This window comes from Lepisosteus oculatus, chromosome 5, assembly GCF_040954835.1.
Source record: "Lepisosteus oculatus isolate fLepOcu1 chromosome 5, fLepOcu1.hap2, whole genome shotgun sequence".
NCBI lineage: Eukaryota > Metazoa > Chordata > Actinopteri > Semionotiformes > Lepisosteidae > Lepisosteus > Lepisosteus oculatus.
This window is the reverse complement of record NC_090700.1, coordinates 380,598-407,388: the sequence shown is the minus strand read 5'-3', so window position 1 is coordinate 407,388 and position 26,791 is coordinate 380,598. Positions and strand designations below refer to the sequence as shown.

The window sequence follows — 26,791 nt, the reverse complement described above, 5'->3', positions numbered from 1 at the left end:
GGGCATCTACTCTCACTCCACACTGCTCCCTCAAGGGCATCTACTCACTCCACACTGCTCCCTCAAGGGCATCTACTCACTCCACACTGCTCCCTCAAGGGCATCTACTCTCACTCCACACTGCTCCCTCAAGGGCATCTACTCTCACTCCACACTGCTCCCTCACGGGCATCTACTCACTCCACACTGCTCCCTCAAGGGCATCTACTCTCATTCCACACTGCTCCCTCAAGGGCATCTACTCACTCCACACTGCTCCCTCAAGGGCATCTACTCACTCCACACTGCTCCCTCAAGGGCATCTACTCACTCCACACTGCTCCCTCACGGGCATCTACTCACTCCACACTGCTCCCTCACGGGCAACTACTCACCTCAAGTAAGTTCTACCACAGAACGTCTATAGGAAGGAGAGGAAGTGTTAAAGTATTAAATGTCACAATAATTTGAGCATCTCAGGAAGTGGTTGTCTTGACTGCCCACGTAATCATTTTTTCACAGAATATTTTCCAAAACACTTCAGACACTGAAGCTCTAGTGAGGCCTTGGTAACTGAACCTTTAAAACTGTATTTCAGTTTGACGTCAGTGTCTTTCTTTTTTCCTTTTAACCATCATTTACAAAAAGTAAACAGTTAGAAGGAAAACAACTCATTGTAAAATCATACTTCTTTGGTTTTACTGTATGTATGGAAATGAATTGTATATTTCCTGAGAATGAATTTTAAGTGCATTTCCCATAAAGGGCTCTCAAATATTTTAATATATATTTTTCATGGGTCTGAAGGAAAATGTTGCGTTTTGAATGGGTAGCGGTCATGGAATTTGGAATAAAAATGGTTCTATTGTTAGAAAAGGGAACAGAATGTAAGTGATGATATCAGAAATTCCTGTCTCTTGCATCATTAACATTAGATGAGAATATCATATTTAGGCATGATATCGCTAACCAAATGCGTTTAAGTTCAGTGATCCGTTAAAACATTGTTAAATGTTAGCAAATTAATGAGTAATTTGGTATAAGGTACTTTACAGTCTGCAGCAGTTTTTGTCAGTCACAGCAGATACATGTATATTTTTTCTGTTTCACACTAGTATAGCAAAGTACTACATTATGTATTAATCAAAACAGCATTTATTTTTACAAATATTTTATTTAACAATACTTAATAAAATCATACAAATAGTAGCTATAAAGAAGGGTAAATGTTTTAAATGTTAACATAAATAATCTACATTTAATTTTCACTGAGTACTTTCTTACATCATACACTTGTTTTACACAACATATTTACAGCATTGCCCAGGGACTGGGAAGAAATGTGTACAGTATTCTCCGTTGGGTACACTAACACAAAATGTAACTTCTTCAGTGTCCTACTTGACAAGTTAAATTGAAGCAACACTTCAATTGAGGTGATTAGGCAAAGCCATGAGCAGCACACATCAAGAGCATTCTTGATGCCCCAGGTTTGTTTGTCCACAGTATGGGGCACAGAAAGGAGAGATTCCGTTTTGTCACAGAAAACGGTTCCGTGCAATCAGAGAAGGGATTCAGATGGCAACATAAAGCAGACAAGTGGGAAAAAAAATAGGTGTTGGAAATAACAAGATAAGAGATGAAGCAGGTCTTTGAGGATATTTACATTCTTTAAGTATAACAATATACAGTAGGAAGAATCTGTTCTGGAGACAGTTAGGACACAGAGGGAGGGATCTCTACTGTTTCTGGATGACTTTCACTTCCCACATCATCTTTGCTATTGTCCGAGCTTTCTGAAGTTATGTAGCAACCAGAATCTCTGGGACATTCGTTCGGATGATCCTGATCCACCTTGAGACAATTGGACTGGGAGTGAGAGGCCTGGAGATCTCTGCTCTCCTGCTCATTTTCACCTACAAAATAAGAATCAATCAGTCGTGCACAGAAGCTGACACTGCCGAGGCTAGAACTACAGTAATGTGCCCGACTCCACTCTTCACCAGTGGTTCTCATATTATTAAACATGATGATTTTTATATACAGTGCATTCTAACAGTTCAGTTACAGTAATAGTTCCATGTTCGATGAAAGCAATTTTTTAAACTGACAATAACTAAATGCATCAATATTTCATTCATTCAGTTTTTCATTCTGGAAATTGAAAGTTTGTTTTTTTCTCTTTGTTATTGAGTAACTTTAACTTAGTTTTCTCAATTTCACAAAGTAGATTTGGTTGATGGCTTTTGCCTAGAAGAGGTGGTTATCTCTTTCTGATGCTGGTAATTCAAGTCACTTAAGTTGCCCCATTTGCCCAGAGGAAACACTCAACAAAGAGCTTCTTTAGATGTACAGTATACAGCCCAGCTAAGGCTTATTATTCGATAACAAATTGATCAGATGACTGTAGCCTAATATAAAACACTTTACATCCATGGAAGTTCTACAAAAATATCTAGAACTAGTTGAAATGTGAGAATTGGGTGACATTACAGTGACACAAAAAAGCAAAAAATATTCTCAGAAATTTAATTGACTTGAGGAAGTTGCCTAATTGGAGAATAATAGTACTAGAAAAGCACACTACATCCACAAATAAAACTGAAAAGAGAATCAGAAATACTGTAGATCGTAGAAAGAAAGAAACGATTCCTGCTTAGTGATTTGTGTTTCACTTTTCTCTTGTAAATCTATTCTGCATAGCAATATGGCAACCAATATACAAGACATATCTTGTCTTGGATAAACTGGTGTGTTTTCACGTCATTATTTACTTTCTGTTCTTGTCTTATTCAGTCAATGGTATTACAGTATAAGCACGTAAATGGTCATTTTAACTTTTTGATGACGTTGAATTCACAACTAATAAGCGGTGAGAGCTATACCAGTAAACCTCACAGTAGTTAAAAAAATAGTGCTGCTCATACTAATTAGAATGTAATTTTCATACTGTGTTACAGAATAAAAAATGCAAGATACATATCTACTGTATGTCTATATATACCTTCTATCCTGGAAATGACCTCATTTGATGTATCATTTGAAATTCAGATACCAAATGTTTCCTGTGCGAAGGACAGAATATGATATTTAGATCTGTTATCCCTTACTCTACCAGGTTATTATCACCTCATGTTAAAACCACAATGTACTGAAGAAGAAACAAACATTTCCTCTTTCATCAGCAAGAGGTGCAGTCTCAGATTTTCTTTCAGATTATTTTATTCAACAAATGAAGTTAGATTTGTAGAGGACACATCCTTTACTCTGATTTTTTTTAATGTTGGACCAAGAATGTTGAATTTTACTTTGTGCTGTTCTTCCCTAACAATAAATATAATAATCAATAGAAAGTTAATACACACCATAATTACTGTAGTTGCTGTAGTTGCTTGCTTTGCTCATCATTAACCAAAAATCAGAGTTCCTGGCAGATGTTCTGCTCTAACTAACCAAACTGACTTTACTGGAAATCTTTTTACTCACTTTCCAGGTCAAGGAGAAACTCAGTGGCAGCCAGCAGCCTGGCCCTGTGCTCTGGGTCAGACACATTCAGCTCTACCAGGTGATTTTCCTTTAAATCTTTGAGGTCTTCCACTGTCTCATAGCCATTGAGCAGCAAAGACGAAGCATACTCCTGTTAAGAAATACAGTCTTACAGTCCGAACATCCTTTTTGCAAAGGAAAAGATACATTTCACTTAACTAATTTGAAAAAGGTTTATGTTTAAGAACCTACTTGGGTATGTTGAACTGTACAGTAAAGTTAGGAACAAAAAAAGTGCCTGACTTTAAGTTAATGGGGATCCATCAGTGGAGACTGAGAAACTTCAGTTCAAACGCTTTTCAAATGCTCTGCGAACGTTAACGTATTATGAATGTGGAGAAAGTGTAAGGACAGGGAGAATGCTTCTTGCACAGAGCCAAGTACGCACATTGTGATGAAATATTGACATCACTCGGTAACATGGTCTTTTCACTTTTATCACAGTCTGCCATGTGTTTGAGCAATCAGAATCTGACTTCATCTCCACCAAGCTAGGAAAGTACCACGCGTGTGTCTCACTGAACCGGAACGCCTGGTGTTTTTAGTTCGTGTAGAGACAGCAGGGGGTCTGTGCCGAGAAGACATTGCTCACCTCCAAGTTGATGCGCTCCAGAAGTTCCTGCAGGGTTCTGGGTCTGGGGCGCTTGCTTCTGCGGTGAGGTCTTATCTTTCGGGGCTCCACCTCTACGTCAATCAGGACGTCAACATAGATGAATTTGAAGTTGCCCACTTTGTTGTTCAACATGCCTGTCCATATTCCCATGGGTGGCTTGCTGATAACGTCAATAATGTCTCCTGCCTGTGAGGAGCGAGACAGAGAGGTCAGCTGGGAGTCTGTAGGGATATGAGAGTGGTGGCAAAGCTGGCAAAGTTGGTTTTCAATTAGAGGGTTTAAATTGAAAGGCCTTTGGTATCTTTTGGGGCTTCAGTTTTCCTTAGTTGTTAGAATCTGAGAACAAATCTTAAATTTACAAACATAGATAAGCATATATACACAATTTTGTAGTCTTCCAAGAAAAGGGAGATCTTGTTTAGTCCCAGGAACAGGGAATTGTGTTTACCAGTAAATTACAGGACTCAAAGAAACATGTTAAATACACACAAGTCTGGGATGGAATTGCGAAGAATTAAAAAAAAATGGTGCGGTATGTCCGAGCCCTATTACCTTAAGTTTGAGGGAGTCTGTGTCATATGGGCTGGGGATGAAGTCTGTGTGCACTCTGGCTCTCCCACAGAAGGGCCCTGTGTATGGGATTTCTTCTTCCAGTCTTAAACTGTCTCTGTTACTTGACCCATCTGAACCACTGGTGACTCCGCCTGCATGACAGCAATGCACTTTCAAACATGGACTCGCACCCTACCCTTCCTCGGGCAAGGTTTTCAGCAGCTTGTTTCAGCGTCATTCCTATGGCATTGAGTACTTTAAATATTGAGTAAAATATCTGAAGTGGACACTCCAGGCTCTTCTTAAAAGTTAGTTGAAACTGCTTTGTTTTGTTTTATTGTTTGGCTAAAGGATTACATAAAACCAAATAATGTACAACACAATCCACAATCACAAATGAATCTGTCCATTTAAAGTAAACTAAAACTTCAGCTGTCAGACTGCAGTCCCAGCCCCTGGCTGGTTTCAAGCCAGGGGAGCTGCTGGCCAGTGGGTGGAATAAGAGGATCACTCACTGGAGGAGCTCTGCCCACTCTTGAGACTATAGAGGCTCTCTGCAGAGCCATTGGTGGTCCCTGGGCCTTTCTCCATGGGATGACTCGTCTCAGCATTGCCTTCATGCTCTCTGTCTGCTCCGTCACCCTGAAAGCACAGAGCCATTGTCATTCTCCAGCCAGCCATCTGCAGACCTGCAGACCACACCACACAACTCAAATACATTTCAAGAGTTTTCTAAAATATCTTGATATTACAATGCAAGTTTTCTAAAATTATTTAAACATTAGCTGGCAGTTGGTAAAGTACAGTAGTAAATATATTTTAATTATATTGTTTTTTTCTAAATTAAACCACAGTGCATTTGTTTTTTCAACAGGCAGGTTATTTACAGCTCTTTTTAACATTACCTGCTGAGAAATGAGCCTGCTTTGAAATTAATTAAATGCCTAGAAAAACGTTATGGCCTCCAAATTTGTTTTACAAGGGACAGCACTCTGTCTTTAATTCAACCATCCTGAAGTCTATATGATGATAGTGAAATGATGTTACAGGTTCAGTACTGGGAAAAGAAATTGAATAAGGCCACAATACTATTGAAAAGAGGAATTTGCAGACAATGGGCTTGTACTATAAGCTTAATTCAAGTTCATTTTATGAGCTGCAATTAAAACATTTCCTAACAGAAATTACAGGGAAGCAGAATTTAAAGCATATGCAATGGCAGTGTTTACTGTGTGCTGAACCATGTTTTTATCTCAGTTCAACCAGGACATGGAATGTCTGGGCAACAAAGTCTTTAATCCTTAAGAGTTTTGAAACAGATGCAAAGAAGGGGTTTTCTTTCTGTCTGTATTTACTTTTTGATTCTGTTAATCGCAGGTACTTTCTATAAAAAAAATAGAAAAACCAAGCTATTTACTTTCAACACAGGATGTGGAACTAGATGAAAGAACCTTAACCACCACATTCTCAAGTGCTCTGAATGGCCACCTAATTGTGTGTGTTCCTTTGCAAGAAGAACAGCCGTTTACATCTGAACATCTAGAACATGCGATCTGTGCTTAACTGACACTGCCGTTAGGTTGTGAAGACATCGCAAATCACTGCATGAAATGAACAAAGATGGTACATTCATAAGTTGTGATGCTCTTTTTTTTCACTAGGGTTCGAAACAATCTTTTACGATGAAGAGAGATTGAAATTATTTCTCATGGTTGTCTGGACCCCAATTTTCCTATTGGTTTAGCTCCTAAAGGCATTAAAGCAGCAACCACGCATCTTTTCATAGACCAGCTTGGCTTTTCTCCCTTGCTTTGGAGTCTGAAGGGCCTGGCCCATGCGAGAGGCCTGGAAGGCTGTCACTTGCTTGGATGACTTACCATCTCCTCTGAGAGGGCTTTGACATACTTCTTCCCCATCTTCTTGCGCATGGTCATCGAAATGGCCCTCATCTTCTTTCCCAGGCTTCCCGTCTTGTTCTGATTCTGGTCACAGCTCTCCGCTGCCGCTTCTCCCTCTGTAGGCTGCACGCACACACACACACACAGCGTGGTCAGTCGCTCAGCTGCTCTACTCTACTGTGTGGGACCCTTTACGCCCACATCTGGTGTTTAATGAAGTGGTCCTTCACCACCGAGGCCATACTACAATAACCTTAAGGGTGCTATAGAGAAGAGTAACATTTTTATAGAAAAATACAGGTCATTTCTAGATTATTTTCTCAAGGTTGATCGCTCCATTAACCAGCACAGTAACCAGGTGCACAATGGAGGTGCCTGAAAATACCCATTTTACTCTTATATTGACCTTTTGCAACTTCTAGATTTTTTTCTCACGTGACAGTGCCCTCTACCCCATTGTCTGTTCTATTTCTACTATCAATGATACTAAAAAAAGATCAGTCTGGATCATGTGGCGGCCCACTGGAGGAAACAGCTTAAGGTAATGGTTGGTAAGCTCCTCACATGACTTCGTGCCCCTTTGACACTGAATTTTACAGAGCCGAGAATAGTCCTGCCCACAGAATGGTGGAAACTGTGCTTAAACATGTGCAGAGCATATAATGCTAATGTATGTCTTTTAAATTCAATGAATACAGTTACTTATAGTCTCAGAGGAGAAGTGGTCAGACCTCTGAAATGTCAATTTACCTTGACCTAACTCAAGGTGCCTCTGTATGTGTGGATTTTACTGAAACAATAGATCTTTTATTTAAGTCCCAGAACTGTATTTGACAATTTTGTTCCTGACATGGTGCTTTAAATAAAATGCATTTAATAAATAACAGTAAATGTGTTTAATTGAGGAATTATCTTTAAAAAAAACCAGAAGAACCACTTTCTGTTATATTTATCTGGTCTCCAATCACCAGTGGTGTTTTTTTTCTCATCTCGGATGTGGTTACGATCCCTGTGATCTCACAGAGCCGAGAAAGAGGAAGCTCAGGCAGAGTCCTTTGACATGCCCACCTTTAAGCCATTCGTCTTTCAAGGCGTCCCAGTAGCACCGTCCCATACCAGAGCTCCAGTGCTGATTGGAGGAGAAGTGTGTCACTCACAGGCAGGGTCACTGTACCACTGAGAGCACTAGCCCACTAATCCCAGCCTACCCTCAGTTTGGGGCACAACCTTTGTCCCAACCTTTGTCCTGGTGGCCCACGCACCTGCTGGCTTTCACTTAATCCAATCTTCATTAGATAAGCCTTACATGATCTAAGAAGTTGCTTCAACTGAATATTAGCAATTTGTTTCAGATGACAAGTTTGGGATTTTTTTTTCACTTTCACAAAATACAGTGGTTAAAGCTCCAACATGTTTAAGAGCTGGGAACACACAGTTCAAATCAATCTTGCTATTATTAAGTCAATGAAGGCTTTGATTGTGTAACTGAGGGCTTAACTGGAACAAAAACCAAACCAGCAGCTGTGTGGGTCACCAGGACTGGGAACCTCTGGGTTAGGGGGATCACAGTCACATAGTGACATGACCAGGTTCAAGCCCGTGACGCCTGCTTCATAATGACCGGACGAGCGCCTGTGTAGGGAGGGAGGGAGGGAGGACCATATGCAAAAAATAGCAATTCCTTGACTTACTTCAGTCTCTGCATTCTCCTCTGGCTTGACAGGGGACGACTGGTGTCTGAAGGCATCGAATCTGCCAAAGCTGCTTGATCGCTGTGCAGAGAAGAGAGGTGCAGATTAGGCAGCGAGTTTTTCACAGCGACAGACAGATCATTACGATCAATAGGAAATAAATGTCTGTCATGTTAAAATGAGCACACATGTTGTAGTGACTGTTACATCATATGTGCATTCAACAACCGTTTTAACACATTTTCCTAAAATATCTCAACAAACACCCATTTTGTTCTTCTGGAGTCTCTGCTAAGGACAGGATGGTGCCTACGTTTTTCTTCTGTTTATGTCCTGCTTTAGGCAGTGTAGTGGTCAGTGCTGTGGCATCACAGCTCTTGGTTCTGGGAATGATTCCTGGCCTTTAACACACGACCATGGTCGTGGAGGAACACTCTGTTTTTTTACTCCAAATGAGCTCTTAATCACAGGCTGATTGATTTCAGTTTTCTGTCTGGGGGCATATTTGTCAATTTGCTTTCAGCTCTTAAAAGGTGAAAGTTGGATTCGCAACCACTGTATCAGTTTCTGAGTTTCAGAACTGCCTCCATTCCTTTGTGTTGCCTGGAATGTAACCAGCTGGATCTCTTTAGAAGGAAAAAAACTCATTGTATGTGATACATTGTCATTCCCATTTCTGTCTTTGCATCAGAAACTGATCAACTAGTTAGGAGATGTTTAGTTAGAAATAAAAATCAGCAAGCTGTGGAGAGTGTGTTCTGTGTGCTGAAGTTTTTGCAAACATTACCATGGAAGTTGGGTATTTTTGATACTCAAGAAGGACTGAATAAACAAGCTAAATGAAAGTGTAAACAGATTGAGCAAGCAGGTGAACAAAGTCATCAAGACGAGAGTTAGGAAGCACTGCTGTACTCGACAGATAATCTTTCCGGAGAAAAGTCTCATTTTGAACTCTGTCATTCTGGAATGAGCTCTAAGTAGCCAAGAACCTTAAGGGATGAGTGGATAAATTATTTGCCAAAAATGTTAATACTGTACATTGGTTAATTGATGAAGTTAAAGAAATGAAAAATTGACATTTATACATGCAAAGCAGTTTGTACTTTGAAAAATAATTAAACTGACTAAATTACAGCTGTTCATGCAGCAACTGAAATAATATTTTTTTTCAATTGTATACTGCCAAGGCAGACTGGAAGGTAGTAAAGAAGCTCTCCTGGCCTTAAAAGTTTACTCATAGCAGAATGTATGCAGTTTCAGTAGTGAAAAAATAATACAGTATATCCAGAGACTGACACATTGCCTCTAAATTAATTAGTATAAACCAAGGACAGAATGACTTTGCAAAGGTGGGAGTAAAGCTGAGCGCCCAGGGACAATCCATGCAAACTCAAGACGATGCATACAGAGAGAGACCCTGTCCACAATCAGGCCCGGGACTCAAAGGCCATAAGGCGGCAGTGTTAACAGCCCATCCAGTATGACATACACTTCTCATTGCATGCACTGATAATCCGGTTTCAAATATCATACTCCATTGTTGGGGAAAAACTGGGTTGTAACACAAAAGTGAGGCCTTTCCATTCTGCTTGCTGTACTTAACTTGCTATTTAGACAGACCTTGTTGATTCCATTTAAAAAGCAGAACACCTAAATTTTCACCTTGTTATATTCCAGTGAGATTTCGTGTCCTTGATCAAGAAAACAGTTCTGAACAAGCCCTTAGTTCGGCGTGGGGGTGCAGAAGGAGTACTGGGGCGCAACAGTAGTAAAAGCCAGCAGAGCACAATCTAGCCTTTCTTTCCTCCCATTTTCTCTGTGACTCTACATCCATCATTTCTATGGAGTGGTCATGTGAGGGGCTTCATGGGCACATGGCTGACACACAGGAGTTACACTGCCTTCTGTCATTTGTTTCGACTTCTCAAATTATTGCTGCCGTAGTAACAGTTTGATTACAGCTGTATGACACATGCCAGAAGCTGTTTTTAATTTACAGACGAAACATTTCTGTACGATTTTAATATATTCAACTACGCCAATTGGTAACACTTTTTTAAATGTAAGGAAATTTGATAAAATCCAATAATACTAATTCTTTCAGAGCCTGTTTGATTTTATTTCTTAGATTTTGAATGTGAAATGGAAACTTCATGGAACAAAAAAAAATTAGTTTCACTGTGTTTTAGTAAATTAGCTGTTAACAGGGCATGGATATTTGAAAATGAAAATAACCTTCCTTTAACTTTTCAAATCAAAGTCAATCAATACATAAATGCACAACATTTATACATTTTAAATGAATCTGTTGAAGACCACAATTATAAATTTTCACACTGTAGAATTTTTTTTTAAACTGATCATAGCCTAAATGAATAAGTATCATGACTCCTCAATGTCGAAAGCTCAGATGACCTAACAATCTTGCACAAGCAGTTTTTATTGATGAAATACCTCTTCTGCGTGACTCTTTTGTGTTAAACTAAGAGACAGTTTTAAACTCAACATGCATTACAAACACTTGCAAATTATAAAGCCTTCCAGAGTCCGTTTTCAGAAAAGAATATTTGTGTGCATACAAAAATAACGGACAGTTACAGATTACTACATATATATTCTGACATTCAGATCACATATTATATGTTAAAATTATATTTTAGACTCTTACCTTTGGTTTTTGTACTTTTGGTTTGTCTGAAACATTAGAAGACTTCCTTTGCAGCATTGTCCTGTCTTTCTTTATCTATTTATATTCGAATAGTCCTCAAAAAGGAGAAAAACTTGTAAGCATCTGGGCCAGATCTGCTCATCTGTGTGGGGAGTGAGCAACACAGCTCAGTAGTTCAGCACATCACTTCCTCATTGCAAGCAAGCAGGATATGAGCACATTGGCAGTATATCGGCTTCTGATGAAAAGCACTGAGTGTGTCAATCTCACAGGAAAAGACCGGGGAATAGCATGGCCATAACTACCGAGGCCACAGCAACAGGTTATTATTTACAGCTACAGTAAAGCTTCTTTTGAACCTTTAAAATTCTTTGCTCATCCCCCCCAACTTAAACCCCTTCAATTCACAGCACCCAAATACAAGTTTTTTTCATTCTGTTTTTATAAGAGAACATTGTGAACGTGTGTAATTTAACTTAAATGTTATATTTTGCCACAATCCTGTGGATGTCAAAAAAGTTGTGTTTTCACAAGTGCAGCTGAATTTCAGCTCAAATGAACAGAGCCAACAGTTCCAGCTGTGGGGCTGGAGGGGGTAAGAGTGTGCCTGATACAGGTCAACTGTCATTGAGAAATGTCAGCCAGTTAAATATTATTATACAAAATGTATTACTAATAGGGAAATTCCATAGTCTTTTGTTTGTAAAGTCTCAGTAGAGTAATGTCTCTTTACAAAGAAAAAGTAGCACTACTGTCAAGACAAAACAGATTACTTTACTCAGATGCTGTGTAACCTTGTCGTAACCCTGTAGCTCCTGAATGGACAGACTTTTTTGTTGTTTGTAAGAATCTTAGTAAAATATCAGCAGGGGAATATGGGGATAAAATTGTCGTGTCAATGACTATGCTAAACTTTTGTTAACAGAACATAAAGAAAACTGCATCATGAATTTCTCAAGACATAGTCATTCATTGTGAAAATGGTTAGAGAAAATTTCCAAAGCTGATGTTACTGAAAAAGATCGTCAGCTGTGATGTAAGAGGAGGAGAATGGTCTGTCCCAGTGCTTTTTATTTTTTTCCTTTGTTACCTCTATGCATTGAGTGCTTTCAGGAAGTCCTGTCTCCTAAAAATGTACAGAGGAGGAACTGCATGTGGTGAAACCGTAATGTTCTCCTCTCTTTACAGTAAATGGTGTTGGGTAACTCTCTGAAGGCTGCAAATACTGTTTTCTCAGCTTTTTCTTTACTATCACTCACAAAATGTTTATTCCCCATTTCTCTTTTCAGTTTCACTTTAGTTGCATCAACAGACAATTCTTAGATAATGAACTTCTTCTGTGTAGAGGGATAACTTTATTGTGTTTATGTCCGGACTCGCGGGTGTCTAATGAAAACTTTGCCTTTGTGGTGTGAATAATTATATTTTTATAAAAATGCATCATTATAAAAGCAATAAATCATCAAAATCTCAATCATGTATTAGTTGTAATAATGTATTCAGTGAAAGCCGCTAGGTCTAGGTTTGAACCTAGAAAGTTATTTAACATTTTCAAGTTCCTCTTCAGCTGAATTTCCTCTTATTCAGACTTTGTCTGCTGGCTCATATAACTTGTTCACAGTTGGCACTAAAGATGAGCCAACTATTGCTTGTATGGCGAAGTGCGATTGCCTTGGCAACCCCATTCAGGATAACAGAGCCGGGTAGCCGGTCTGCCTGCAGGACTGCCAAGCCCTCACAGTAGCTCTTTCTAAGGCCAAGATGTAACAGGATGAATGGAGCTTTGCTGAGGGGGCAGAATGAACATTAATTAATTAAGGAAAAACATTAATTAATGTTAACAGAGAAATATATGTAATAATAACCATCCTCTAGTTTAAATGAATTACACGGAGAAACAGAACCCAAAACTTGATCATAGTCTGAATCATACTGCTAACCTTATATTTATTTGCAGAAGACAGCGATAAGATTTTGTAGAGATTGTGGGTTTCATCTAAACTTCTCTCTCTTCAAGTTAAAGAAAGAGGACAGGCACATGTTGTGTGGTATTTCTTGCTGACTAGAAAGGGTCTGTGGTATTCTAAAACAGTCAGACATGAGAATATACATTCTGTGTTGGTGTTAAAAATATTCATGCACCATGTACATTCTCTTACCTTCTGTTTGTAAATATGTTCATGCTAAGTGTGTCCCTATTTATGGTAAGAACAAGAGACTGTTGATGCAGTGTCTAAGGGGATAAAAGCATGTAGAAATGCCCTGTGATTTACACTTGATCTCTGAGTGAACTATGGTGTTTTTCTGCACATCTCTTCCGAAAGCATTCTGTAAATAAACATATCAAAACCATGCTGAATGCCACTAGAACACCTTGCATTCATACAGTTATTAGCAATTAATATGAAACATTATTAATTATAGATAGATAATCATGTATATAGATTGTTGTAAAAGTTGTTTCCAAATCATTTCCAATTATCAGACTATTATCTGATTTAAAATCTCAAATAGGCTGAATTACCTTAAATGTTTCAACAGGAAGCAGCAAGTAGTGAACAGGCTTGGGGGATTCCTATCATAAGCTGTAAATGTGTGATTGATGTCAGCCATGCAAATATATAACTGACACACAGACAGTTTGTCAAGCTATTACAGAGCGGTTGCTTGGTAAATAATTCACTAAAGCAGTGACTTACTCTTTAAATAACTCTGTGAAAATGGCCTATTTTGGGAAACCATAGTAGGCAGTTGCATTACTTACATGCTACAGGTACATCATTAAGTCAAGGTGAATTTAGAGAACATACTGTACAGCTACATTCAGCATGGTAACAGGCAGATTGTGGAGCCAGGCAAAAATCCTAGAGATTAATGAGATGGTCAAACATTTTGTAGTTTCAACAATTAACTTGTTATGGAATCGATTCTGTGTTCAAGACTAATGTGGTTTCTGTTTGAACAGTTGGAATTTACAATTTGTCAGACATACTCCAGAAATGTTTTGTTCTGCCCTATTTGTTTGAATGTAGTTTCTATTGTATTTGAACAGAACATTGAGAAGAAAGTTTATATAGTAATATATCATTTATCTATAATATATATATGATTTAAATTGATTTTACTTTGATTAAATCATGATTTGGATGAAATATCTGCATTTAAGAGTGTGGTACTTCTAGTAATTCTGAAAAATTGTATAAACAAGGATGACACATCTTCAATTTAGTTATTTTTTGAAAATTTTTTTGTTCCAACTAGCTTCTCTCTGTTTTGAAATCCACCTACAGGAATAGTCTCCTGGTTCTCAGGGAAGAGGCTGGGTTTCTACCAATGGCCTCCATGAGGTTGGGGGTCAGATCTGTTGAATATGCTGGAGAAAAACATCCCAGAGTAAACACTACACAAAATTATTTAGCCTAATCCAGCTGTGTTTAATCAGGCAGGCCAAAATCTGAATCCAGGATTACGGTTTATAATCCATTTCTGTAAACCCTAAGCCTTGGAAAACAAGCAGCCGTCACACTCGGAGACTGCCAGCTGGAAAATGAAAAACTCTGGATTATTTTTCTCATTTGGGATAGCGTCCATCCTGTCCAAGATTTTTACATGAACGGCTACTTTACAGCCTTCTAAGAGCCACTCTTGAAAGGCTCAGGTCTGAGAGGCTGTGACAGTGACCCACATCTTTGGCAGAGGCTGAGGTGAGCATGAGACTGGGCCATTCCTCTCTGAGGAGAAAGTGGCATTTTTTCCTTCTGTAACTCGGAGTCCAGTGCTGGTTAATGTTGTCTTCTACTGCCCATCGATTCCAGGTAGTATTTTAAAGTTTGATGGAATGGCCTCTTAAGGAATAATATGATATTATTGATAGAATATGATAATATGATAAAATATTTGCAGCATGGAGGCGTTACCTTCTTGTGACAAAATGTTTGCAGCAGTACCCGTGCTTCCTGAAGGTCGCCCGATCGCTCAAGCCCTGGGCGCCGGCTAGCTTTGCGATTTAATTGGCCGACAGACGGGGTCTTGCAAAGACCCATGGAAGTGGCCAGCCGCTCGCTGCAGGGCGCAGCCGCCAATCGCGGCCCCACCGAGCCCCCACCCCGCCTCGCTCACCTGGGCATCGCGGAGGTCCACGTCGGTGGCCGAGCGGGCGAAGCGAGGCGGCGAGCGGCCGTGTCCGCAGTACTCCAGCCTGTCCCAGTCCTTGGCCCGGGGCAGCGTGAAGTCCAGCCCGTACAGCCGGTGATCCGGCAGGGGCCTGTGGCAGGTGTGGTAGGCGCGGTCCCAGGGAGGGGGGCGCTCACCCGGGCCGCCCCAGTGGGAGCGGCCAGGCCACTGTGCGGAGCCCCAGGACTGGTCCGTGCTGGAGCCACTCTGCTGGACTGGCTGCTGGACCTCCTTGCTGGGCTTCCTCTCTGGGTTTCGGGGAAGTTTGATGCAGGATATGACTGGGCTGTCATCTAAAAGCACCATGTCCTGAACAGGAGCTGGTGAAGGAGAAAGGCGAAGCAGGTCTGTCCCTCGCTCTCTTTCACAAAATTCAGAATGGAGAGGGAACCAAGTCTGGAAACTGTTATTTGCGTTCAACTTTTTATGAACTGCCTGTTCATAAAGTTGTGTTCCTGTTTTTTAATCATTAATATTTCATCAATAGAGCATCAGATAAAATTAAAGGATAAAAAGTTAGGAAAAAAACAATGAAGTGTTCCACCGATATATAAGTGTAAGTGTTATACCAATATTTTAAAAAACATTTTAAAGTAATTAAGCAAAAAAAAGGAAAAATGAAGTCATTGTCTCTTATCCATGAACATTGGTCTGGAACATTGCAATCGAAAGTTACTGGATGTAGATTTCGGTTTTCTGCGGGACAGCGGGCTTGTGCGATTGGCCCCGTCTGTCAGCAGAGAGCACGGCGCAGCATCGTACCCCCGGCCGTGTCCACGCTCCTGCCCTCCTCTGCGCCGCTCCGGCAGCCCTTCTTCACCCCGACAAGCCTCTGGAGCCTCCGCAGGGTTCCCTTGGACTCGGCGCCCTCGTCCTCCGTCTCTCCCAGCTGGAGAGCGAAAGGGCCGGTTAGTCTCTGGTTACAGACAGAAATGAGGAAACCGTGCGCCTGTTCCCCTGGTTTCACTCTACAGTGGATTCCAGATGGGTATCCTTCACACGCCAAGACCATACATTTTTTAACAGGACAAAAATCTGTTTTTTACAGAGCTGAAGAGTTTTAAAAGACAACCTATTACTGGAAGAGGAGGCTTAGAAATTATTTTTGTACTGTTTTTTTTGACAGACGTCAATGGTATTCAGGTGTCAAATAGCATCACTGTGCCATTTTGCATAGGTGCTAAAGAGCGTTCAGAGCCCTGCAGCTCCGGTCAGGTCTCCCTGAGCCCTCACCCCAGTGCCGACAGATCGAGCTACTTCTCCTCCCCTGGGCAGCGCCAGTGCTGCGTGTCAGGGCTGCTTCTGGACTGGCTGGGCAGATGGTGAGACATGCTCCAGCTTATCCTCTTTGCAAAGGTGAAAGGATGCGGCTGCAGCAGTCTGCCCCCCTGCCCCGACCCCGGATTTAGGGACCATGTGATCAGGGGATTATGAACAGACTGCCGGGCCACACCTCACCATCTGCAATGCATTACTGCACATAATTTGTTAAGTGATTGCTCTAAATTGGATGCTTGATAAGATTTTTTTTTCTTTCGAGCAGCCGTCATAAACCTGTTGTCCTGTGAGAGTAAAATGCTTCAGCAAATAACCAAGAATTGGCAGTAGTCACCTTTTTTGCGGAGCTTGGTCTAGCTTGTCAGAAATACCTTCTGAATTTTCTACCCTTGATTCACCTGGGCGTTCAACACTATAGAGTAGCTTCCATAGGATTTATATAGGCAGATTACTCCCAGCAATCTCTGCAGTTGCTTCTTGCTGATTTGAGTGAGTATGAATTTTTCTCTAGATATTAATGGCATATACTGGGTGGTATTGAATGGGATTAAAGGATAGCTCTTTAAAAGAACCATCTAAGTCATTATTTTAAAACAATTTAATGCACATGACTCCAATCCACAATGATTTAAAAAGGACTGTGTTGCCTGTTGGTTAGAATGTGAGAGACATTCACTCACCATGTCCTGTTGTAGATGTCCAATATCTGACTGTTCCCAGCTTGGAATCCAGGCTTCATAAGTCACTATCTAAGATTACATGACAACCAAGAAACATTGTATAACAGCAAAATCCACGCAGAAGAAAAAAGACACATAAAATGTTTTTTTTAATAACCTTTCACCATAAAGAATGAACACTATAATAATAATACAATACTACTATAAGTGCCATTGTTGCAAACATAAGAAGCTTTCAATGATTATTTTCCACTGTGATTACCGTGTTATCATAATGCTCTTTAATGGGGAACCATTCAATTACACATTAGTTGTTTGTAAAACAGTCCTCAAAGAGTATTTGTTAATGACCCTGTTATTTCCATATTAATGGGGTGCCTGGTTGTACAGTTAAAAACTGCATATCTTACTAGAATAGAAATATTTTTTATTTTATCATAAATTTAATTTTAAGTATAAGGCAGTATTCTGTTCAGAGCAGCACTGCAGTTTTCCCTTTTCAATTTGTTGTACTTCTCTCTAAAGCAGATGTGAGAAAGAGCCTGGGATTATATAGTGAGATACACAGATTAATCTTGATAATATTGTCTGTCTTTGTTAGACAACAACATTCGCAGCTTTCTAATGCTGACACTTGTTTGTGGGAGTCCTTATGGCTCACAGATTAAAATAGCTTCCTTTTCACCTCTAACTAACTTAGAAGAAGCTATGGGATGGAAACAACAGAGCAGGCAATGCTACTAGGAAAAATAAACACATTGTTAATGGCTATGGGCAGATACTGACAATACATGTGTTACCCTGTTTGTTTTGTTATTTTCACATTTGATTAAAAAGTGTGTTTTTTTAATTGCAGCTCTTGCTGAACATGAACATTAGAGTTTTCAGATGTGTATTTTGACCCTGTGGGGACCCGTACCTGGGGAGACGAATCCTTGGTCCACTGGTCTCTCAGCAGGTGTACTCTGTCTCCAGCACTCAGGAAATCTCCCAGTAGGAAGTCTTCCACCATTTCTGAAAAATGATTCAAATCAAGCAACTAAATATTCTTTCTGGAAAGGCAAATGCAGTGTAGATTTTGCTTTAACAACTCTCTGAAGCCATAGCATTTTTCTGTGTGCATTTATGCAATTTATGTACATGCGTATTATCCCATTTTTACAGTATTAATAATGCTATAGTGCTATATGGTTTGTATACCCCAACTGTTCTTTCAAAAATTGGGTGTTAACATTATTTACAGGCAGTAATAACACTAAAGAAGTACTCTACCTGCATCACAACATCTTTGTAAGGAACTGTATGAGCTGTGTCTTAGCTTTTTAATGTTTATTTGCATTGTACTCCTTTACCACAAAGTGCATGTACTAGCACATGCCCTTGATTCTATTTCCATATAGCAGTGTCATTTTCTTATTAAATATTAGTCAACAAGGTACATAGGAAACATTTTCATAAGGAGAGCTGTAACTGAAGAATGTCTTCGATACTGAGAAATACAACTGTGGAAGGAAACTCAAACACACCCCTTCACTTCCTGTAGAGACTCCACTTCCCCGATTGCTCAGGCACAGACTGGTGGCGTAAGCAGCACTCTGATGTCCGTACCTCAGGTAGAGTAGGTCATTCTTTCAGGTCCGGAAGGGAAATGTTTTTAATTTGAACCCACATTTAGTCTTTGAACTTTGATCATTGTTGTATCAATTATTAGAGTGCCCATCAGTTTACATCAAATCTACAAAAATATTCAGTTTTTCTTAATTCTTTAGTTTAAAATACTTGGAAACTAGTAGAAAAGTCCTCCTCAGTGAAATAGCCTCAGGTGGCTGGTTTTGTGCAGCTCTCTGATGCCAGGCCTTATCGCCAGCTTGTCTGTCTCTGTGCGTCAGAACACCAGAGTGCCTTGCTACAGGTCAGTGCCGTTCACTGTGATTAATTACACAGCTGTCCCTTAATCTGACAGATACTAAAAATCCTCTTTTACAAATAAAATTGGTTTCAAACTGTGCTGTAAACAGCAGAGGGATCATAGACTTTTTTTTACCAATTATTTCACATAAAGGCATGAGTTATTATGCTTCTCATTTTCTCCTGAGCTTGTTTTATTGTAATCAATAATCAGATATTGGGTTTCTCTAACTTTCAGGACTTTAAGCTTCTAGTCTCATTGCCAGGGATATTTCCAAAGGGGAGACCTTCTTAATTCAGGGATACTCTATCCTACACGCAGCAGAGAGGAGGATATCTGAACTGGGAGAGTACTTTACATTTACCTTCAGGTTGGTAGGTTTTCACATTGGAAACATCTTCTTTCTTCCTGGAGGATTGCCTGAGCACATTATAGCAGTCCGTGTTATCTGCACAAGGGAAACCAAAAACACGTGGTTTTTAAATCAAGAATGAAAATAAAGGCAGTAGATATGGCATCCTGATAGCTCAGCAACACATGGTTTTCTTATTGTTTTGTAAGATGCTTTGAGTTTTTATTTTCTTTTTACTTTTTATATCATGTCTGTAATTTTTTGGTGAGCACTATGCGAGGATTAAAAACAAAAAAACAGATCCAATCCAATATCCCTGACCTTTTTTTCCTTACCCTGTCCTGGTGCTGTAGTGGTCATCATTGTAAATGAACAATCATTTCATTAAAGTGTTCAGCACAGGGGGCGCTGTAGAGCAGCACCATCACCATTACCTTAGGATTGGGATTGGGCCCTGAGATCCCCAGGCTGGGGAAATGCCTCTTTAACAAGTTAATTTACTTCTTCATTAAATCTATCTCAGAAGCTTGAAGCAGCTGAGATAACACCTTTATTATGAAGAGAATGTATCGTTCTGTGCTTATATACAAAGTAAATAGAAAAATCATGGGTTTGGGACATGGAATGATACCATGTGCTGGTGCGATTTTTTTCCAAATATTTAAGAAATAGTAAGAACAAAGTTAGAATCACACTTTTTCAGTAAACTTTTTTTTTGAGTGAATAGAAGAGTAAAATGCATTAATTTCTCATCCTTTCTAAATGGACACTGTCATAAATAACATTTATTTAGTAGGTAGCTGCATCAGCATGTGTAGGCTGGAAAGGAAAAAGTAAAGGTTAATTCCTGCTGAAAAAAAATTGGAAACAACGTTTCGGCTGTGGAGCTCAGGCTCACACCCGAAAAAGACTCTACAGCTGAAACGCTGTTCTTCCTTTTTTCTCTTTTCAACATATTCATATATTAAAACAAAATGATTGACGTATGTTATATAGTATAATTATATTCTATAAAAAATTAAATAAAATGCCAACCTAGTATTTCATTGTCAGATTCTGATCTTCGTATCGGTGTTCTGCAACAAAAAGAGATATACAAATCATCTCAAGATCACACTTGTGGTTATGCAAACACACAGTCGATAAAATAAATATCCATTAGTGAATAAAACAATATTTAACCAGCTGAAAACCAGGCATTGCATTTCACATTTTGACAAAGTGTACTGCACACACAGCATTTAGACACATTTCTTTCAGGTCTGATCTGTAGAGGATTAAAGGAGTGACATTTCAGACTGGATATTTAAGAGAAAAAATTATTGCACTTTAACCTTAGGTGTGAAGCCAACATCTGATGCGGCTTAAACTGCTTTTTTGGGATCTGTAAGAATGTCTTCTCAGAAAGAGTGGAGAGTTTCTGCCTCTACACGACAGTAGTGAGACCACCCCTCTGGGATATTCCTGGAAGGATCAAAGTGGATCAGCAAGGTTTTGTTAAATACGATGGTACGTATTTGCTCTACTATTATTATTGATATGATTGGAGTATCGACACATCAAAGTAACTCAACAAACTTGCAAAATGGTTGCTCTCCACCCTTGTGTACCCTGTCAACCCCTTTACCTCTTCATGTGCCTTACGTGAATCCTGCAAGTTCACAAAGTAGACCTAATCCGGCCGTGAAGCAGGGCAACGTTCTCGCGTGAACTGAGCATGGCTTCTGCCATTGTGGATAAGAGTGTTAAAAACAGTCATGGTGGGAGTGTCTTAACGGGTTTCTGATAAGAGGATTACTTGTAACAGCCATTCTGGTTTAAACTGGCCACTTGCAGCACTTATTTTACTCCTCCGTGTGTTCGAAAGACCATGTGACGATTCATTCTTGGTGTTATAGGACTGTGCTTAGACAATTTCAGCACCACATTTATAAAAATCTCAAGGACATTTCATACTTTCACTCATTGATTTTTCTAATGTTTTGAATCTTCAGACCCTTGATGGCATATACACTGTAGTCTCCACCACTGTAGATCCACAACAGTGACAATTTCCTTGGTCTGAAATATTGGGATAACACGGTAACTTTTGTATCCTTAGCTATAGCTTTAGTTGTTCTGATGCTGTGGGAGGTAAATGATTTATCGGCAATACTTAATTTCACCATGTTACAATGGTGTTATGTAATATTGTCACCACAGTTTGCCAATACTTTGTATTGTTTCATTGGAATTACAGCTGCAACAACACCGCTCTGTGATTCAGCAGGGACTCCAGCCTGCCTTGTGACATTAAAGGTCACGAGGTCACAAGGACTGCTCAACTCTGCAGGTGCAACATGCTCTCTCAGCACCCATGGGAGTTTCGGGATGCAGATTAATTTGCATGAGGAACTGAAGAAGTCGTATCTGGTGCACAAGGAATGGCTAGAGACTGAGGGTCATAACCATAAGAACACATATGAGCCAAAACATTTGCTGATCCAGAACTCTGAAAAGGGTTTTGTCTATTTTCCTTGTGAATTTCAGTTGTCTGCTGCTTTTTCTCCTGGGGAATCTAAGTGGTCATAGATAGGGCAGAGTCAAAGGTATATGATTAAGTTAGAATAACATATTTATCATAGGTGAATGTTCAGTGTGTCCAGATTCTGGGCCAAGGGTCACTCTCAGCTGCAGTGCTCAGCGCGTGTACCAGCATCAGCTGTTTCACTGTGACTCATCCCTTCCACTTGAAGAACACTTTTGCACGCATGAGGGTCTCGGGAGAAAGTGAGACTTTATATGTTTACTGGTTTCTTTGTCTTCTGACTATTCAAACTAAAGACGAGTTGGAAATAACCCTAAACCCCAGACGACGTAAAAAAATAATCAAATAGTAACCAGAGTGTATACTGTTCACAGAAACACAAGGGAGATGGGAAATGCAGTCGGCCTGTTTGACTGACTGGAAAGAAAACATTATTTTTGTGTATTTGACTTCATCCTTGGAGTGCAGCAGACACCGGTGGTAAACAGCAAGCTATTAGAGATGTCCGCTCACTGTTGTCAGTTAAGAAAGTGTATAGCTGATGTTTTCAAAATTACCTTGGCAATGAGGGGCTGGTATATATAGACAGCTGGTTGAAGGCTTAGAAGGTGAAAGTCACACTGGGAAGCACTAATGCAAGCATTTTAAGAGCTTCTGCTTAAGGCATTATCTCTCGTTAGAGGTTAGTGTGCCTTAGCATCCGTATCATAGAGGTTCATTTACACTTTCTCGCTGGTTAACTGGTTTACTGTACTCCCTTTGCAAAGACAAATAGTTATATTTAAGATATCTGCATGAGAATAAAGCAACATCTGTTTAAAAAGCACAATATCAGTAACTTACTTTCTTTTCTTCTTTTTAAAATCATGAGAATGGGATTGCGAAAGCTCCTGAAATATAAAAAGAATTATTTGTAACTTCAAAAATCTATGAGCATGTTCGATTTAATGTGGTAGATACAGGGGAGATTTACAGTATTAATCCTTGAAGATGTGTCGGAAATCAATGCCCGTAGGATAATTCTCCACACACATTTTTTAAAATTTGCTAACACCTTTCATTTCAAGCTTGCATGTTAAAATTTTACCAAATAATTTATACATATTTCTAATATACGTTGTTATTAAAAAAAACACTTTTCTGACTTGAGTAGTTGAAATGTGCATTGAACAAAAATTGAGAGAGGCCAGTTTTTAAAGCAGTGTGCAGTATATACTACAATTCCTCTGGGGAACACTGTTCAGCACAGGGTTTATGTAACGATGTGAATTCCTCATCTTCCAATCATTACCTCTTACCACAGGGAAGCTGTAGGAGCCTCCAAGATTCCTGTCATAAGACTAATCAGTTCACAGCACTTATCAGGGGCTTCACTCTGTGTCCATGCTCATCCCTTGGCAAGGTCACAGTCATGCCTCTATCCCCTAGTAGGTTGCCCTGACCAACTAATTTATTAATAGTTTGAGTAGTCATATTTCTTGGCACTGAAACTTTTGTTGAAAAAAAAACAACTCAAAAAGCTACATATAATATTATTATTATTATATTATTATTAATAATAATAATTGCTTACACTTATATAGCATTTTTCTAGAAACTCCACTCAAAGCGCTTTACAGGTAATAGGGACTCCCCTCCACCACCACCACTGTGCAGCATCCACCTGGATGATGCGACGGCAGCCATAGTGCACCAGAACGCTCACCACACATCAGCAGGGAGGAGAGTAATGTAGCCAATTCAGAGATGGGGATTATTAGGAGGCCATGATTGGTAAGGGCCAATGGGAAATTTGGCCAGGACACCGGGGTTACACCCCTACTCTTTTCGAGAAGTGCCCTGGGATTTTTAATAACCACAGAGAGTCAGGAACTCGGTTTTACGTCTCATCCGAAGGACGGCGCCTGTTTACAGTATAGTGTCCCCGTCACTATACTGGGGCATTAGGACCCACACATGGACTGCAGGGTGAGCGCCCCCTGCTGGCCCCACTAACACCTCTTCCAGCAGCAACCTTAGTTTTTCCCAGGAGGTCTCCCATCCAGGTACTGACCAGGCTCACACCTGCTTAGCTTCAATGGGTTGCCAGTTGCGAGTCGCAGGGTGATATGGCTGCATACGCTCTGTCACACTCTCCCACATATGTCCCATTTTGCCAAGCTCTTTATTCCAAGCCTGACTTGGACAAGAAAGCTGTCAGCTTCTAACAATGCAGAGACACGGACATCTCCAAGCATGAACGTCAAAAGTGCAACACCGTGTGATACAGGTGAGCCGTTTTGCTTGAAGATGTACAAACTCACTCACGGCTGGGATGGATCTCTCTGAGCTGTGCCATGCAGGCTGAGAGACCATCGCTGGGCTGCAGGGCCTGCTGGGAATGGAGCACTCCTGGGTGTCATGGGGATCCTGGACGGGCTCATACAGGCTGTCCATAGAGCCCTCCTGCAAGCACACCAAGGGAAAAGACACCGATCAGTGCAAGGGCAACACAGTTCAAGTAGGGAAAAAGCCTGGAAGTCCATCTTATATACAGTGCATTCAAATTGAAAGTGGAAGACTTTAATTTCAAATTTCCATTATAGCAAATCCATCAGCAAAACTCTTTTTGCACAATGAAAAACCAAAGCAAATCGAATCCTTCCCACTGCTCTAGTCACTAACCCGCGACAGTCATCCTGCTTACTGACCAGGGCTGCATTGGTTTGTCATACAAGGGAGAAACCATTAAAAGATTAGTATTTTCAAAGAATGCATTGACTCAAGTTGAACACTATACTGTAACTTTTACAGTTTTTGTCCACATTTTGTACTAAAGTTTTTATAGTAATTTCACAGTAATTGCCAAAAGGATACAAAAGCAATCTCTGCCAATGAATTAATTAATACTTTTAAGAATTACTTCTAGCAGTCAAATCCTGGTGTTGGATGTGTCCCAATGGCATTACACTAGACGTGTAAGTGAATTTACTGTGTGTCCAAAGGCAAGGCTTCTTATTCCAGGAACAGGCAACAATGATGCACAGACGTGTGAACGGTCACATTACATCCAGGTATGAGTATCACTGAGAGCTTGACAGAAAAATACATCTGTGTCACTAATATCCACAAAAAAGCTATTTAAATCCGAAATGTACTTGACTGAACAATTTGTCTTTGTCTGTAGGTGAAGTCATTCACCCACAAGGCATTTTAAAGGTTTTAAGTTGATAACATGATGGAAGTACATGTGAAATGTAAAGATGACTATTAACTTGATTAAACAGTGTGGGGTTTATGAACCCAACACTGATATGGGTTGAAGTCATTTGTTAAATATTATACTGCAATCAAAGGTGATTCATGATCTGTGGGCAGGGACAGGGACTGAACATCAGCCCCTCTTTTCAGTAAGGAGTTGTGTCTTTGTTTCAGATATGTCTATAACCCTGTGGGTTTGAGGTCCAGGATCTTATATAAGGAATGCCTGGCTGTGTTCGTAAGTAATCCTCTACCGTGTAAAGCAAAACATTTCCAGCATCTCTTTATATATTCCCTGGAATTACTAAAAAAATACCAGTAAATTATTTTAAATCACAACAAACCCATAATCCTAACGTTCCATGGAACTACAGCATAGTTTCTAAAATTAGTCAACTTTTCATAACGCTACTACACAGCCTAACATATTTCAGTGAGAATAAACAAAGAACACTACATCAAGTTAAACAATACAGTTAGCAATATAAAGCAAGCCAATGAATATGCAGAACATTACATTTTACTCTTTGGTTTTGTAGTATTCAACCCTATTTTTCAAACCATTAGAATGACGAGAATTGAACAAGAAAGCATTGCTAGAAAGTGTAGAACTAAGTATCTCTAGAAAAGTGAAACAGCAGCAAACATTTACTTTACTCTGTCAAAGGCTTCCAACCCCTTTGTCAGCAGCTTTGTTTTGCTGCAGTAAGCAGCACCTACATGAAAAACACTAACACACAAACTGCAGTTGAATAAAAACTAAAGACACTCAAGAGAACCACAAGAAAATTCCTGCTCACCAGGGAGAAGCAGAAGAGGTTCATTTTGAAGAAACTCTCCTGACGCCACACACAGCAGAACTGCGCTGGAACCCCAGACTCAGAAAGCAACCTCAGTCCTCCCTGCTGTCTGCTGGGTGCAGATTAATAGAAGACAAAATCCCCCCAGTAATCCAATAGATACAGAGGGCCGTTGCTACACAGGGCAGATTTCCACACAGTCCTTTTCTGAATCACATGTGCCATGTCTTGCAGAGAATGAAAACCAGAGAAGTTTATTCATTCACATCCAGCACACCGACTGCGAACTGGCATTCTCCCCTCTGCTGATCTTGGTGACATAGGGACTACTGCCCTTGGGAGGCTAAATCTGACTTTGGTGAAAACCGACTTTCAGACATCTTTCAGACTGTACCATATCTTTTTCTTCCAAGTCTTCGGTGTGAGTGCTTACGTTTTGAATAAAAGTGCTTATGCATGACTTTGTATGAGACACCAAGGCAGGGGTCTGAATTCTTTGTGCTATAAGTGCTATACGTAGCCCCGCCATGAGGTGCCTCCTCCATATAAGTAGGTGCCCCTTTCCATGGTTCCCTTGGTAACTGGGAATGTGTTTCTTTGTAATTTCACAAAATGGGACACCATCGGAGGGGTCTGAATATATTTTCAAGGCACTGTATATATGGGCAAATACTGGCTGTAAATAAAACTAAAAGTGATTTTCCAGTATTTATACTGGAAAATGTATATTAAACACATACAAGATGAGGAGGCAGAAAGCAAATGTATTCTGTCATCAAGAAGTTTTAGAAATTTGTTTTCAAACATTTTAAACAAAACCCTTGAAGTGTTTTTCATAGACCCATTGTTCAGCTGTAAAAAATAAAAAATGAAGAAATGTGTGTT

General features: G+C 39.9%; 1 protein-coding gene across 1 annotated transcript; it reads right to left on the bottom strand.

Annotated features, from left to right (window-relative positions):
* Nucleotides 1-1,133: 1,133 nt before the first annotated feature.
* Nucleotides 1,134-26,018, bottom strand: LOC102683787 (SAM and SH3 domain-containing protein 1). The gene is made up of 16 exons (XM_015341738.2): nucleotides 25,907-26,018; nucleotides 24,174-24,311; nucleotides 22,710-22,756; nucleotides 20,375-20,415; nucleotides 19,352-19,435; nucleotides 17,998-18,092; nucleotides 17,079-17,147; nucleotides 15,883-16,009; nucleotides 15,067-15,440; nucleotides 8,280-8,360; nucleotides 6,568-6,711; nucleotides 5,206-5,332; nucleotides 4,691-4,842; nucleotides 4,118-4,324; nucleotides 3,466-3,616; nucleotides 1,134-1,895 (listed from the first exon to the last, which is right to left on the bottom strand). The coding sequence occupies exons 1-16, from the start codon at nucleotides 25,928-25,930 to the stop codon at nucleotides 1,696-1,698; spliced, it is 2,061 nt and encodes a 686-aa protein (XP_015197224.2). The 5' UTR covers nucleotides 25,931-26,018; the 3' UTR covers nucleotides 1,134-1,695.
* Between the last annotated feature and the right edge of the window lie 773 nt (nucleotides 26,019-26,791).

Bases quoted from the DNA above. Each gene is read 5' to 3' on its own strand.
- LOC102683787 (XM_015341738.2), bottom strand. From the start codon at position 25,930: ATGAACCTCTTCTGCTTCTCCCTG. The intron at 5,333-6,567 runs GTAAGTCATCCA...CTGTGCTTTCAG, and splicing joins AAGCCCTCTCAGAGGAGATG to GGTGACGGAGCAGACAGAGA. The intron at 3,617-4,117 runs GTGAGCAATGTC...ATTTCTTAACAG, and splicing joins TGGAGCGCATCAACTTGGAG to GAGTATGCTTCGTCTTTGCT.